At 34.8% G+C, this 16,691-nt stretch overlaps 1 protein-coding gene across 2 annotated transcripts in view; it reads right to left on the reverse strand.

Moving 5' to 3' along the window:
- Positions 1 to 16,691, reverse strand: part of ARMC3 (armadillo repeat containing 3) — a 109,533-nt gene that overhangs the window by 72,967 nt on the left and 19,875 nt on the right. For both annotated transcript variants that reach the window (XM_058183012.1, XM_058183013.1), the window contains exons 2-3: positions 5,907 to 5,955; positions 310 to 427 (exon numbers count right to left, since the gene is read on the reverse strand). In XM_058183012.1, the coding sequence (XP_058038995.1) occupies positions 310 to 427; positions 5,907 to 5,954 (166 nt within the window). In that variant the 5' untranslated portion in view covers position 5,955. The remainder of the gene's footprint in view (positions 1 to 309; positions 428 to 5,906; positions 5,956 to 16,691) is intronic.

Consider the following 16,691-nt stretch of genomic DNA (forward strand, 5'->3'; position numbering starts at 1 on the left):
ACATTTTCCTCTCCCAGATCCTTAAGAAGGACTCAATAGGTAGATAAAAATGCCAGATACAGTCTAAACATCTGGCTGAATGTACGATCAACCATAATAATCTGATTTGATTTTTCTTGCTGTTCTTTATCTGGAAGAAGTTGCTTATATGTCAGAAGCTCCCATAACTTAAAGTTTTATATTATTATGTAACTCTATATAATGTCTTGCATAGTGCTGGCACAAATATTAAACAGAAATAGGAATGATTCACATAAGTATTTATTACTCATTAATAAATAGGTGGAACATGATAAAAGAAGAACAAACCTTTTAATGCAAATTTATACAGAGCTTCACATCCTTTATATAGCACTTCCTCTTCAGGGGAACTGAGCATCAGTACCACTGTTGCAGCTTTTTTGCTTTCAACTGACAAAGGATCAAACTAGATCGAACAGTAAGGATATTAATATAAGTCAATGTTATAAAGTTCAGTGCCATGGGTATTTACTGATAAATATAAGGCAATCATTGAATATATCTTTTGAAATTACAGTATATAATAATATATTTACATATATATTATACTTATAAAAATATCTAACAGGAAGGATTCAATTGTTTGTAACTTTAATAGCAATTGAATGGCTTATAAGAAGGTTCCATTTTCCTTTCCATTATTCTCCATGCAAGGTGATTTTGGAAATAGAAGTCTGAAATGCATACTTGCAGTGGGCTATTGAAATGTGATTGGTCATAGATACCTACCTCTAAAATATGGGTGAATAGGAGATGAACAATGATTATACTGAAAAAAGGAATTCAAATTCCACTAATTCAGCATTTAGCTTAGAAATTTCCTGCAAACAGCCTCTTTCTCATACTCATAGGAAATCCACTGAGCACATATAATAGAATTTTGGAAATTGTAATGATATACATCAATCAGTAATTTTGAAAAAGAGATGGCAATGAAATGGACTCTGTGACATTAATTCTAAGATTTTGAGATCAATGAGTTTTTAAAGGAAGCAACATTTTTTGCTGATCTGGCTGTAGGCAACAAACCTAGCAAGAAAGCACTTACAGTTTTGATCAAACATAAAAAATTCAATTATGAAATACGATGTACATGGACAATTTTTACTGAAATACATTGTAATATATTTTACTCAAGTAATTCCCTGCATCCTACATAAAAGGGTCAGAAAAGCCAAAGATAACAGCATTGTACATGATTCAGTGAAGAGCCCTGCTCAGTGTACTAAAAACAGGTTACTAGGGATGCAAAAAGTCTGAAGAAGAAAGGAAAAGAAATAGTACAGGAAAAATGCAATTGTATTACAAAACCCTGCAGTGCACTTTCATGTGGAATCCATGGACCACACTGATCAGATCAACTCAAAAAGAACATTCCTATCAAGTGGGAAAAAAGATATCAAGCATGACAACTGAGATGACAGAAATTCTCAGAAGTTTTCGTTTGAAAACTCCTATTTGTACCAGTAATAATAGCCTCAAAGGCAACTTAAGAAATAATGGAATCAGATGGATAGGCTGAACAGGCTATACAATTTTCTTTTCTTTTTTTTAATGATATAAAGTTCAGATATGCTACATAAGTGAATCATAGTGTCATAGAGCTGAAGAGCTATTTAGGCCACCAGGTCCAACCCCCTGTTCAGTGCAGAAATCCAAATTAAGCAACCCCAACAAATGGCTGTGGAGCTATCGCTTAAATATATCTAGGAAAGGAAAGCTCACACTCTCCTTTGGTAGTTGACTTCTTTGTTGAATCGCTCTTACTGATAGGAAGTACTGCCTTTGTGCATTTATGACCATTATGCTGTACAATGGGACAACAGAAAATAGGATTTGACCTAATTCTGTGTTACATATCTTCAGTTGTCTTATCTCAGGGCAAAACCTCCCTAATTTTCTTGCTATGTCCTTGCTAGAATTAGCTTCAGTCCCTCAATTATCGTCAGTGCCTTTCTCTAGACCTGTTTCAATTTGTATCCAATGTGCCCAGAATTGGATACAAAACTTCAGGTTTGGATCTGACGGATACAGAATATAGTAGACCTATTATATGATCCAGAGACTATATTTATTGTGATTTAGCCTGTAATTGCATTTATCTTGATCCCAACTAATGTACACCTTGAGTTTGTCTCACAGCCAATGGATTTTGATTTGGGTCTTGAGGCACTTTGCAATAGTCAAATCACTTCAATTCACGTCAAATCACTAGGTATGTATAGGATTGAAAACAAAAGAAATATAGAGGCCAACTATAAATAAATGTATTTGGGATATAGTAATTATGAAAATATAGTGAAACCGGATTTTAGAGAATATAGAATACAGCTTATAGAAAATAGATAAATAAATTATATCATAGATTTAGTAATAAGATATTAATTTCTAAATTAGTTGAAAGCATTTATAATTGTGCAATTCCTTTTTCTTTGTAAGCTTTCTTTGTAATGTTTAATTCTGTCCGGTATTGAAGGGAGATAAAAATAATCAACTGTCCAATGCTTTATGTCAATCTGATTATTTGTATACTGAAAAGAATTTGTAACAGCCAATCATTCTCTTCTGTAACCTTGTTGCTGGTATCCTTAAGATTTATATTGACTGTTTCCCTATGACTATCATTAAGTGTTCTACCTTATGATTCTTAATGAATGTATCTTTTCTTTTTGTACACCAAGAGCATATGCACCAAAACAGATTCCTTGTGTGTCCAATCACACTTGGCCAATAAAGAATTCTATTCTATTCTATTCTCACTCTATGAAGCTGTCAAACATCAGCCAAATGACAATGAAACAGAATGGTAAATTATGGTTCATAATAGCATGACTCATTTTTGCCAACCATGAGCAGTATGGTGGCCTAGTGATGAAGATTCTCGCCTCTGATTTGGAAGGTTGAGAGTTCAATCCTAAATAGTGGCAGATGTTTGGATCGTCTTCTATGATCCAGAGAAAAAATATCTGCTGCTAACTCCACATGGCCATCAGGGAGGTTATTTGGCCTGTAAATGCTCAACCCCCAAGTCAACCTGACTACACCCCAAATTAAGGGACTATAGGATTGTAAAAAGAAAAAAAATCTCGTGAATGACCTTTGTCAGAACCTAAATGGAAGTATTTTCTGAATCTAGGGATCAGTCATGCTGTTTTACATTGGTTTGATTCCTTCCCCAACAGCTGGTTCCACTCTAAAGTAACTGGGGAGGAGGAATTGACCCAGTGATGCTCCTCTGTGAAATGCCACAACAGCAATGAGAAAACAAAGGAAATCTAAAATTAGAAAACAACATCAGAAATTCTTGAGTAGGGAAATATTAAAAGCCTGGCATATTTGGAGTAGAACTCTACTTAAAATTTTGTTTTTCTTTTGTACACCAAGAGCATATGCACCAAAACAGATTCCTTGTGTGTCCAATCACACTTGGCCAATAAAGAATTCTATTCTATTCTATTCTCACTCTATGAAGCTGTCAAACATCAGCCAAATGACAATGAAACAGAATGGTAAATTATGGTTCATAATAGCATGACTCATTTTTGCCAACCATGAGCAGTATGGTGGCCTAGTGATGAAGATTCTCGCCTCTGATTTGGAAGGTTGAGAGTTCAATCCTAAATAGTGGCAGATGTTTGGATCGTCTTCTATGATCCAGAGAAAAAATATCTGCTGCTAACTCCACATGGCCATCAGGGAGGTTATTTGGCCTGTAAATGTTCAACCCCCAAGTCAACCTGACTACACCCCAAATTAAGGGACTATAGGATTGTAAAAAGAAAAAAAATCTCGTGAATGACCTTTGTCAGAACCTAAATGGAAGTATTTTCTGAATCTAGGGATCAGTCATGCTGTTTTACATTGGTTTGATTCCTTCCTCAACAGCTGGTTCCACTCTAAAGTAACTGGGAAGGAGGAATTGACCCAGTGATGCTCCTCTGTGAAATGCCACAACAGCAATGAGAAAACAAAGGAAATCTAAAATTAGAAAACAACATCAGAAATTCTTGAGTAGGGAAATATTAAAAGCCTGGCATATTTGGAGTAGAACTCTATTTAAAATTTTGTTTTTCTTTTGTATCCACATTTCTCACTCTTTTTTTCTTCTTGGATGCCAACTAATAGTTCAATGTGGCCATGCTGGGGTTTGAAACATGGCCATGAAACACAGAGCTGAGTGGAACTGAACAGCTAGCCTACAGTTCAGACAAAAGTGATGAACTACCAGTTACTATTTTTCAAGGAGAAAAACTAGGAAAGTCCTTTTATTGCAAGATGCAATACAAGATAAATTTGCAGACAAAGCATTAGCTAAGTGAGGAAATCCCTAATAAATCTCTACAGATGAAGTGAGAATATTTAAATCTTGCTCATTCTTTCAATGAATACTAGAAGGGAGGTCTATAAAGAGCCGGTATCAATAAAGGAGAATATTTGTAGCTTGGGGTTGAAATGAGGGGTCCTTGGTTGCTCTGTGGGCCTGCTTGTTTACTTCATTTTATTTATTTATTTATTTATTCGTCGTAACAATATATACAAGTATAACATACAGGATTATATAATATATAAACATATATATGAGGAGAAACAAGGTACTATAAACACACATATATATATAGGGGAAGAAACAATAGGACAGGAACGGTAGGCACGTTTGTGTTCTTATGCACGCCCCTTAGAGTCATTTTAGGAAAGTGGTGAGGTCAACCGTGGATAGATTTAGAGTAAAACTTTTGGGGTTATGAGAAGAAACCACAGAGTCAGGTAATGCATTCCAAGCATATATAATTCTGTTACAGAAATCGTGTTTTCTGCAATCTAAACTGGAGCGGTTGACATTGAGTTTAAATCTGTTGGTAGCTCTTGTGATATTGTTATTGAAACTAAAAAAATCATTAACAGGAAGGACATTACAATGGATGATTTTATGAGCTAAACCCAGGTCCTGTCGAAGGTGACGAAGTTCCAAGTTTTCTAGACCCAGGATATCAAGTCTGGTGGAATAAGGTATTTTATTGGTTTCGGAGGAGTGGAGAATTCTTCTTGTAAAATACCTTTGGACACGCTCAACTGTGTTGATATCAGATATATGGTATGGGTTCCAAACAGGTGAGCAGTAATCAAGAATTGGTCTAGCGAATGTTTTATATACTCTGGTCAGTAGCGTGGTGTTTTTTGAAAAGAAGCTACATAGAATTAAGTTAACAACTCTTAGAGCCTTTTTTGCTATATAGTTGCAGTGGGCTTTGGCACTTAGATCGTTAGATATAAAAACTCTTAGGTCTTTGACAGGGTGGGGGTCATCTGTGAGGTAATTACTTGCAGACATAATGAACATTTGCAAGAAAATGAACAGGTTCAGAGAACACCAATGACCCATCAAAGAAACAATATCTTCTACTGTTAATCCTAGCAATTTAGAAAAACTATCAACACAACATCCTTACAAAACCTACACAGGTATCAAATCTGTTGAGATCTTCTTCTAGAACATATTGAATTTATAATGAAAAAAATACAGATAAAAAAACACATCTCCCATAAATCAGCAGCTGGGCAATGGATGGTAAAATATAGATTATGATAACAGAAAAATAAGTATTTTGTGGACAGTTATTTCTTTTAAATAACAGAATAATATGGAAGAGTGGCCTTCCATAAATTGATATCCTGCCTTACAAACAGAATACAATATTCTTCATGAAATCAATGTGATTTTCTCCCTGCTCTTTAAACATAAAGACCATGTAGAAGGAATATGATTATGTTTATATGATATTTTTAGAAACCAAAGGGAAGTAAGTAGGAGTAAAAGACTAAAGAAGAGCAAAACTGGAGATTGTAATTGCGAAACATTTTTTATGAGTACTGCTTTATAAACTTACCACATCCTTTGGAGGAGGCTCAACTTCCTTTTTTATCTTTTTACCCATTCTAAAAACAAACAGCATAGCAGGGATAGTCAGTGAATAGTCAGTGAGTACATTTTATATTTTTAATCGAATTCATATCCTATATAAAAATGTTGCTATAAAGAAGTGAAAAATTCCTAGATTAACAAGATCTGTTCATTCAAGTTAAAAAATAGCATTGGGTATTTTATACACATTTTTAAAAATCCAGAGTGTACCATTTCAAACTGTACTCACTAAACACTAGAGTACCCATGTATCTTGAGTTGTTCCTGGTGAATAATATTATGGAAATGTTTGCAATTGCTCTTGTCTAGGATATTTTTTAAAAAAATAAACTTTCCAATCTAATCTACAGTCCAGCAACTTTCTAGGGATCTCAATTTCAAATAATAATCAGTCTGATCCTATTTAGCTTTCAAGAGAAGCCAGAGCTACTACTTCCTCTGACCATGACTAAACGGGTTTGTGTGTGTGTTTGCTTATTATATTTTTCTAAAGTTGCTTTCATTATTAGATTTATTTCAGTAAATATTCATGTTTAATTACAGGCCTTTGTGAATTCACAGAAATCTACCTGCACTTTTAGCATCAATGTAGCACATGAATATTAATATTTGGAAATCACAGCCCCAGGCAAAGCTGAAAAGGCAAACATCCTGATAATTATGATAAACAAACCTCTGCAAATCATTTAATGTGGCCCTCTCAGAGTCTGTTTCTTACAACTACAAAGCTATTACTTAGAAGTTTGGTGTGCTACTTCAGGGTATCTATGCTGGTCATTAACCAAAATAAAGATAGATTGATTGACTTTTCATGGTGTGTTTTGACATAGCATTGATTAAAATAAAAACAATTTTCACTTTGTATTTGCCCATAGGTAGGTAACTATAATTTCCTAAGTTTGCTCACTCATAAATTATCAACTAGATGTGAAAAAATAAACATTCTACTTCTGAAAAATATGGATTTATATAACTCTAAGAGTGGGAAATTAAAATAACAATTATATAAAGATACTTAATCTAAAATTGTCCAACTGATTCTCCAAGCTGCCAATCTTTTGCTCCCATTTATGTATGCATTTAATAAGCATCTAACAAATCAACATGAACTGATGTAAATTGGTAGTGCTAGAAAATCAATTTTTACCTCATAATTTTGTTTAGAAGATTCATATTCTTTCTAAATATGCTCCACAGATAAATCATACAAAGGATTTCCTCAAAACTTTCAAATTTAATAAATATTAGATACATTTATATCTGTAGAGCAAGCATTAATATATTAAATCATTGCAAAAGCAATGAGACGAATACACTTTTGATTTTACTTATAACTGCAGCGCCTTTAACTGATGATCCAAATAAATTCCCTTGCCCCCACCCCAATTCACCCTATTTTCCTACTTTATAATATTTACTTTCTTTTCCAAATTCTGGCATAACATGGAAATGTTTCACTTACTGGTAAGTTAAACATGGACATTTTATACTAGAGTAAAACCTTCTCTCCTAATCATGCAAATTTAATAATAATAATAATAATAATAATAATAATAATAATAATAATAATAATAATAATAATAAAAATTTAATTTGTATACCGCCCTTCTCCCGAAGGACTTAGGGCGGTTTACAGCCAAGTAAAAACAACAATAAATGACATAATACAAATAAAACAATAATTAAAAAACTTATTCAAATTTGGCCCAATTTAAAATACATTTAAAAACCATAAAACCAAATTAAATATTAAAAACCCAATAATAAAATTTAAAAATTCTATGCCAGTCCTACGCGGAAAAATTGATAGGTCTTCAGCTTGCGGCGAAAGGTCTGAAGATCAGGGAGTTGTCGGAGTCCAGGGGGAAGTTCGTTCCATAGGGTAGGAGCCCCCACAGGGAAGGCCCTTCCTCTGGAGGCCGCCAGCCGACATTGCTTGGCTGATGGCACCCTAAGGAGTCCCTCTCTGTGAGAGTGCACGGGTCGGTGGGAGGCAAAAAATTTATACACAAATTGAAAAAAATAGGTGTACTCTATGCTGGGGCTGGCCGATAGGCTCAAGAAAAGATTTTCATGTCACATCATCTGTTCTCTCTTTAATGTTAATTTTAATTGGTTTTTTTCTTCTTTTTTATCATTTTGTAAACTGTCCAGAGTAACTGCAACGATTGAGATGGGCAGCATATAAATGTAATAAATAAATACAGAATACACATCGCCTGAGTCCCATAAGACAAGATTGTTTGAAAGATAAGGCCTAGAGGATGCCAGTCCTATTAGTTTTTATCAGGTAGGCAGGAAATAAATGGCCCTGCAAATATTTTAAAAAAAGATCTTTATCAAGAAGTGCTTTGAAGATAATAACCATAATGTTGAATTGCATCCGGAAGCCTAAAGGCAACTGTAACCCATGAAGTAGCATGTTACATGTGCATACCAAATATAAACATAATTACTTATGCTGCTGCTTTCTGAAGTCTTCAGAGATAATTCCATATAGCAATAGCAATAGCACTTAGACTTATATACCGCTTTACAGCCCTCTCTAAGTGATTTTACAGAGTCAGCATATTGCCTCCAACAATTTGGGTCCTCATTTTACCCACCTCAGAAGGAGGGAAGGCTGAATCAACCTGAGCCTGATGAGATCTGAACTGCCAAATTGCAGGTAGGCGGCAGTCAGCAGAAGTAGCCTGGAGGTACTGTACGCTAGCCACTGCACCACCATGGCTCTTGTAGAATATATTGTTACAGTCCAGAGGTATATGTGGGTATAAATATAACCTTCCAATCCAGCAATGGGTGAAACTGGTGCATAAGATTTGTGTGAAAACTGTTGAGACTATGGTTTTCACTTATTCTTCAAGCAATTGTTGTCAGCCATCAAGGACACCACATTGTTCACTGAGAGCATATGCACCAAGACAAATTCCTTGTGTGTCCAATCACACTTGGCCAATAAAAATTCTATTCTATTCTATTCTCAGTACCAAGCAGCTGATTGGTGATGCCAGGCAAGCACATGCTAACTCTTAAAAAGTTGATCAGTGTTGTTTTTCCTGCCACTGAACTTCAAAACTTAATTTCAACTACCATTCTGAATTGAGCTTTGTCATCTTCTTCAAGTCTGATATAAATCTATGAGTTTTCTATAGGAGAATTCTAAACCAATCACTCCAAAAGCACCAATCCTTATGGCATCCACTGCTGCTGCTGAAAGGAATGTCTAAAAGGTCCTGGGAACACAGTGAGGAAACAGAAGTTTTACAAAAGAGATGCCTCACCCTAGATGGGGGAAACATGAGAAAGTGACTCTCATATAATTATAGGGGGCAATATGCTGACTCTGTAAACCACTTAGAGAGGACTGTAAAGCATCGTGAAGTGGTATAAAAGTCTAAGTGCTATTGCTATAAATAGATCTGGAAAATAGCTTTAGCAAATTTTCAATATTCCATACTTTACCCTACTAGCCATAAAGATTTTTACAGAAAGGAAATTAGTTCTTGTTCCCTGAATTTGCTTGCCTCTAAGGGCTTGGCTACCAAGGTTCTCAAAAACTGCCAGCAAATCTAACAATATCAGAAAACCCTCAGCACTGTCAGCAGCTGCAGAAATTCATGTGACCACTACATGGAAATAAAGAAATTCAGAAAATTGTAACTTTTTATTGCCATTTAATGTATTGGTGTATATGTTAATTCTCAACACCAAATAGCAACTACTAAGAAAAAAGTGCCACGGCCATTCATTAGGGTGATCCCTCAATGTAGCCCAGCATTTCCCAGCCTTTTTGACCACAAGTTGGCAGCAAAACAATACAGAAAATTCTTAACTCCTTACTAACAACTAGCAGACACCTATATTTTTTGTTTTTGTCTTGCAATCCAGATAGGGTAACCCTAAACTAAAATATGATATACTATTCATCTGCTAACTCTTTACTTAAATCAGAGAATCCAAAAGAACTAGTGAATAATTTGTTTAATCAGAGGCAACTTAAGAGGGAAGTGTCTAAAGTAAAAAGCAAAAAAACCCCTAGCTATTAACGTTAGGTGGATGACCAACTGAAATACAGAAGTACTACTTTCCTTATCTTTCATCAATTCCTGAAAACACATATCATAGACGGAAAAAAATTCTAAAGCTCTAGGAACTACAGTTAGCAAACTTAAAAGTGAAAGCAATACCACATGTGCAACTTAACTTACTCAAGGAATCAGAGGTCAATTCTGAGGGCAGTTACCTCCTCTGGAGAACAGACAGTAAAATAAGGATGTAACATGAGCTACTGAGCTGTTATATATTGCTCTGATCACTTAGGAAGCCAATATCTCCTTTCCCCAGGATTGATTATAATTCTGCCTTTAGGATCTTTGATTGCTTTCAATCCTTTTCAGGAATATGAAAAATCATTTGGCTAAATAATAACAAGTATCATTGACTAGCTAGCTGGTTTTATCTTATTATTCAGTTAAATTTGAATTGTAGGAGCTGCTCAGATCTATAATATTACTAAACTTATTCTTATTCACTATATTTTAATCTATTATTAAGAATGAGAACAGTTCAGTTTCCTTACAAAGAAGTCACTGAAGAATTTATATCTTGGTTTAATGTTTGTATGTTTGTATACATTAATATATAATCTTTTAAATTATATAGAATTAAGAATTAATCGAAAAATCCTTTTCTATCAGATATACCACAACCAAGAAAGAAGTTTCTTTCAAAGACCAAAATAAATCTGCTTCTTTCTCATCCCAGAGAAAACTTACTCTTAAGTATCTTACTTGTCCCTTCCTGTTAATTTATCTCAGGAAGGAAAATAAATCATCCCAGCTCCTATTGCAAAAACACAACCAGAATGTTGCTAGCCATACGCTTTATACTTGAATCACTGAAACATAATCACAGCTATTAAGTGTTCTCATTAGATCTCAAAAATTACAGAATAGGAAAAAATCTTTAGAAGTAATTAATACTAATCCTCAATATCCATTACAACATTCCTTCAGTACTTTCAAGTCCAGGATTGCCCTAAACATAGCTAGGTTTGCTGTCAACATATACCTTAGCAAATGCATTTTCTACCAATATATTAAGGCTAGCTTTGGAAAGTCACATTAAAAAGTTTCAATTCATTATTAAATACTCTGTTTGGCAGCATCTAAAAAACAGTTTAAAAAAGACGAATCGGTGTTGACAACTGCACAACCCTTTGCACAACATTAATACAATATAAAAGAGACCGGGTTTTAGCACAGAGAAGTGATGAATTATAAATGGTCTAACGAAAGGCCAAGGATTAAATTCCAGGAACTTGATTCAAAGAACAAATTGGCCTAGCAACACCAAAATTTTGGATTGTACTATTTTATCAGTTGACTAACATGGATTTCAGAGTAGATTATGTTTCCTTATGGTTCCGTTATTTTAAGAGGTAGGGAAGACCTTCTATAGGAGTTACATAGATAGATTTCAATTGATACACACAAAAAGACAATTTCTTCACAAAACTACAGTTTTTAACATTAAGCAATTTATTGAATATTTGGAATAATCAATAAGTTTAGACTTCTCTTTTGTTTGCTTAGTGAATACAGTATCTATTTTAATGCTCAAGAGAAAACTAAGAAATTTGCTCAATGGAGAAATAATCTATTTAGACTGCACAATTTCTTAAATAGATAATTAATTATTAATTAATAGAACAAAACTGCCTTTTGCTACATACTTCTTCGTACTCAGTTGATTCCAATATTGACCAATAAATAACATGCAAATTAAGAAAATTAAGGAAATGGAGAAATTTGGAAAAAAATTGACTGAATTGGAACATCTTTTAAATTATAACATTCAACATTTCCTGGATACAATTTGTAGTGTATTAATGAACTTCAACAAGCCAAAGATTGTATAAATAAATAGATGCAAAATTTGAATACAGTTATAGAGATGGAACAGTAGGTTTTTCAATAGAAAATGAATCTGATGTAAGTATTACACATAGAGGGAACTGGCATGTGATATTTTGCTGGTGGTATACTATTCTAGTCATGATTGCAAAAACAAATAATTCCTGCCACTTGAAATTCTGAAAATACAATAAACTCTTTAAATCTTTTTCCCATAAGTGGTGGCAGCGTTACAAAACTCATTAGCATTGTATATTAATTCATTGTAGAATAGAATGTATTTTAAAATTTTTAATCCAAATTTAGCCTGAGATATTTTTATTAAATTTTACTAACCATACAGCTCTTCAAAATACATTAAACTGACATTACTTATTTATTTGCCATTTATTTAATTTGTCAAATTTATATTGAATGCTGCAAGGTTTTCTTAAACTCTTTATTTGAGCATATCTGTAGTCCCCTCTGGAAGAATAGACGAGCATGCTTCAAAGCCTAGAATAATTATGTAAAAGAAAATTTGTGAATTATAATTTTATACATGAAATTTTGCCACATCCCAAATCTGAGTTCATATTTTGACCTGACATAAAGTCTACATATTATTTACAGTAATTTCTCAATATAATTGAAAATGTGTTCTTTATTATTTGTAGTTTTCTTTTTCCACTTAATGATTTTAATTGTGCTAATCAAATATTTTTATAGGTCCCAAGAAATCAGGCATGAAATATCTGTAGCAATCTAGTTTGTTAATGATGTATTAGAATACATTAGCCATATGATATTATATATTTGCTGGTTATTCAAGATCATATACCTATCCACATGTAATTTATTACATTACATTAGTTTTCCCTCCTTTTTCTATACACTTTAAAATTTGTATTTGATCAGTATTATTTATTTTCCTTTTTAAAATTTTAATTTATATATATATATATGGTTAAAAAATTTTTTAATTAAATATTTGATTTTCCACTGACAAATGCCCTTGGTGGGGGGAAAGGGAAAAAGCAGTCTTAATGCCACTTTTCTTTTTTTAAAAAACTAGGATATAAATTATATAAAATATAATATAAAAATATTGGCTTTATATTATGAATAGCCTAAAAATCTCAAGTCTGTTCCTAAAATGAAATCTAGGAACCCAATTCTGAGTAAATTATTTTTTCACTACATTTCATATAAGTTAGATGCTGTAACTACACATTTATTATATAAAAATTAATGAAAACAAAAGGCGAATAAACTACACTTTTAAGTTCTGCAGTCACAGACATCCTAATAAAAAATATTGATTCTAGTGAAAAGTATGCTAGTACCATAGGAGGACAATGCAAACTGTATCAAACAATCTAAACGAAATGTAGTTTCACACATCTTCCTGCAAAGAACAATAAAATTCTCCTTTCAGAAGACAGAGATTTTAAGAAACAAATTGTTCTAACATGAATTTAAAAGAAACACAACATACCAGCTATTCAGTCAGTTAAAGAGATGTCAATATAATACGGTAAAGGTTGATATGATCCTGTCATAAAAAGATTAAAATAATTTGTTTTGGTAGATTTTATGTACGTTAAATCTATCTGATAAGTTAAAACAGGTGTATCAAACTGGCGGCCCATGGGCTGGATGCGTCACGCATAGACCATGCCCACCCCAGCTCCGTGAAAGGAAAAAACATCACGATAGGTCACGTGACAGCAACATGACATGACCAGTTTGACACCCATGATTTAAAAGATGGTATTCTTGATTTATTTCCATCAAAAATTAAAGAAAATCAAAATTTTCTTGTTCAACCTTTAAGGTGGAATTCTGATGGAATAAAACTTCTAGTGGGGCAAAAGGGGACTAAGAGGTTACTTGTATCTAGTAGACAATTGATCTGTCAGCTTATCTGTTTCAAAAATTAAAAAGACTATAATGCTAAGGATTTTTCTTTTACATAAATACGATGTCAGACAACCTGCTATTATAACTTTAATACCAATCAATCATTTAAGACCTGCAAATATTTTGTTTTAGATCTCTCTTGTAAGCTTTCATTCATTTAGTACATTTATATGCTGCCCATCTCACTATCCAAAGTGAATCTGGGAAGCTTTCCTGTTTTGTCCTAATTATTACAAGAGAAGTTTAGTGGACCCAATTCTTAAAACATTAAAAGTATATCTCCTAAAGAGTTAGGAGATATAAAGGGTTTATAAAAGACAGAGAAGTAAACAAGAAGAAATAAAGAAAATAAATACAAAGCAATCAGTCACAGAAAAAAATAGAAGCCTATCAACAACTGCCCGTAGACGCCAACACAGCCAACGATGCAAGTTCAAGGACGCTACATGTCGGCGGTGCGAGAAGAAGGGCACCTGGCTCAAGTCTGTCGAGCACCCCAACCTTCCCGCCGAAAATTCAAACCAACGAATCAGAGCGCAGGATCGCAAGGCGACCCGCGATTGGTCAAAACAAAAGGGCGCGAACTCAAATCGAACGACTGTGATCATAGGCCGCAGCAACCCGCCGAGAAGAAAATCTTCACTAAACCGAAAATCAAGGAGTGCCGTGCCGACTAGAAGTGGACACCGGGTCAGCGATCACAATCATGTCCTGGGACACTTTTGCGAAAGCTTTGCCGAGAATCGCCAAACGCAAACTGCAAACACAGCGGCTACGAGTTCACGACTACCAAGGGAATCGCATCCCTGTTCGAGGGACCACCTCCGTCCGCGTCGAGTACGGACCACACAAGAAGACCCTGCCAATCACGATAGTCGAAGGGACCCTGCCAAGTCTGTTGGGACTAGACTGGTTCCGTGCATTGGGCATGGGAGTGACTGGCATCTACAGAAGTGACTTTAACCTAAAAGACACACTCATGAACGAGTTCGAAGATGTCTTCAAGGACTGCCTGGGCAAGTACAAGGGGACCCCTATTTCCTTCAATTTAGACCCCCAGGTAGCCCCCATTCGGTTAAAGGCAAGGAGAGTCCCTTTTGCCCTTAAACCCAAGATTGACAAGGAGATAGACAAGCTCATCAGTCAGGGGATTCTGGTGCCAGTCGATCACGCAAAGTGGGAGACGCCAATCGTCACCCCAGTGAAACCAGATGGGTCAGTTAGAATCTGCGCTGACTACAAGGCGACGTTAAACAAAGCCTTGCAAAAGCGCTACCGGTCCCGTGGTGCAACACTTGCTGCACTCGCTGGGGCAAGGGCACGTTTTGCCAAATTAGATTTGGCCCAAGCCTATCAAATTTCTATCAAAAACATGAAAATGGACTGGGATCAAAATATAGGATAGTCACATATATTCTTCAGTTTCTGCCAAGCATCCCCAACTTTTAAAAGATTCTTTAACTAATTAATTAAATAAAATAAAACAAAAAAGAAATTGGAAACTAGCATACCACAAACCAAAAGCCCGGCCACAATCATAATCTGCATTTCAAAAAAGGCCTTTGGACCATAAATCCAAGAGTGTTACTGAAGAATAAATGGTGAAAAAATTTTGGGCGGCCCAAGATTTCAGCAAGAGTTCTTTTTCACCTTCCAATAAATAAAATGCTGTATGATCACATGTATCTTCAGTGACAAAAACCCTCATTTTGTGAAAGGATCATACTTTTAGGTCTATGAAGGTACCTGCTAACCAACAAAGAATAGACCAACCAATTCTTCATTCACTAGCCTATATTAATTACCAGAGAGTATGAGAAACAGTGAAACATACTGAAGAGAATACTTTTGGGGTTTTGATATGGAGATGAGTTGGCAACACCAACTGATTAGGCATTGGCAGTGAATTAATGAGAATTATTACAAAAAAATTCAATTAGTTATTCCAGCTATCCTTCCTTCTCTTCTTTATTTTCTCCCCATAATCTAACTTCAATAATAATACATTAAGGAATACCATTTGATATTGAGTGTATCCCTAAAAGGGATACACTCCCCACCTTGTGCTCAGTTTTTTATTGGCTTGTCAAGGGTTGCACTGCAAAAGTAGGGTTGGTCTGAGAAAAAATTAGTGTTGGGTTATTTTTGTGTTTGATCACTCCCTGGATATTTAATAATTTTCTCTTTTGTTGCCATCTGGGGACTACATCTAAAATTTCTGACAAGTGTAAGCAGATTTGGGACTTCAGATTACATATATCTGTTGTATACAATGCTAAAACATTAATGACATTTTATAGACATACATATGCTCATGGATACTCTCACCACACATATATTTATATATGGTATCTAATTCACAAGAACATATTCAGACAAAACTATCAAATCAAAGTTCTTCCTAAGAAACAGAATATTTTGACAAGTGAACAAATGCCAAATAGGGTAGAATCTGTAGAGTTCTTGGGTTACAGAATAGACAAGGAAGGAATCCACCCCACTGAAAGCAAGGTCAAGGCAATAAGAAAGGCTCCAGCGCCTAAAACAAAGCAGAGCTACAGGCATTCCTGGGTCTAGTGAACTTTACGCGGTCTTTTGAAAAATAAGGCAACCGTTGCCGAGCCGCTACATAAGTTACTGGGAAAGAATACTGCTTGGTCTTGGGGAAAGACGGAAGCTAGGGCTTTCAAGCAGTAAAACCTACTCTCAGCGATAGTTTACTCATACAATATCATAGCACAATGCCATTGGTATTAGTTTGCGATGCTTCCCCTTACGGGTGGGGCTGTGCTCAGCCACAGGCTTCAAATGGCACAGAAGCCCCAATAGCCTTCTACTCCAGAGCGATGTCCTCGACAGAGGAACTATAGTCAGTTGGATAAGGAAGCTCTAGCTATAGTGTCAGGGGTAAAAAGTTTCACGAATACGTT

The sequence above is a fragment of the Ahaetulla prasina genome, chromosome 4 (genome assembly GCF_028640845.1).
Source record: "Ahaetulla prasina isolate Xishuangbanna chromosome 4, ASM2864084v1, whole genome shotgun sequence".
Lineage (NCBI taxonomy): Eukaryota > Metazoa > Chordata > Lepidosauria > Squamata > Colubridae > Ahaetulla > Ahaetulla prasina.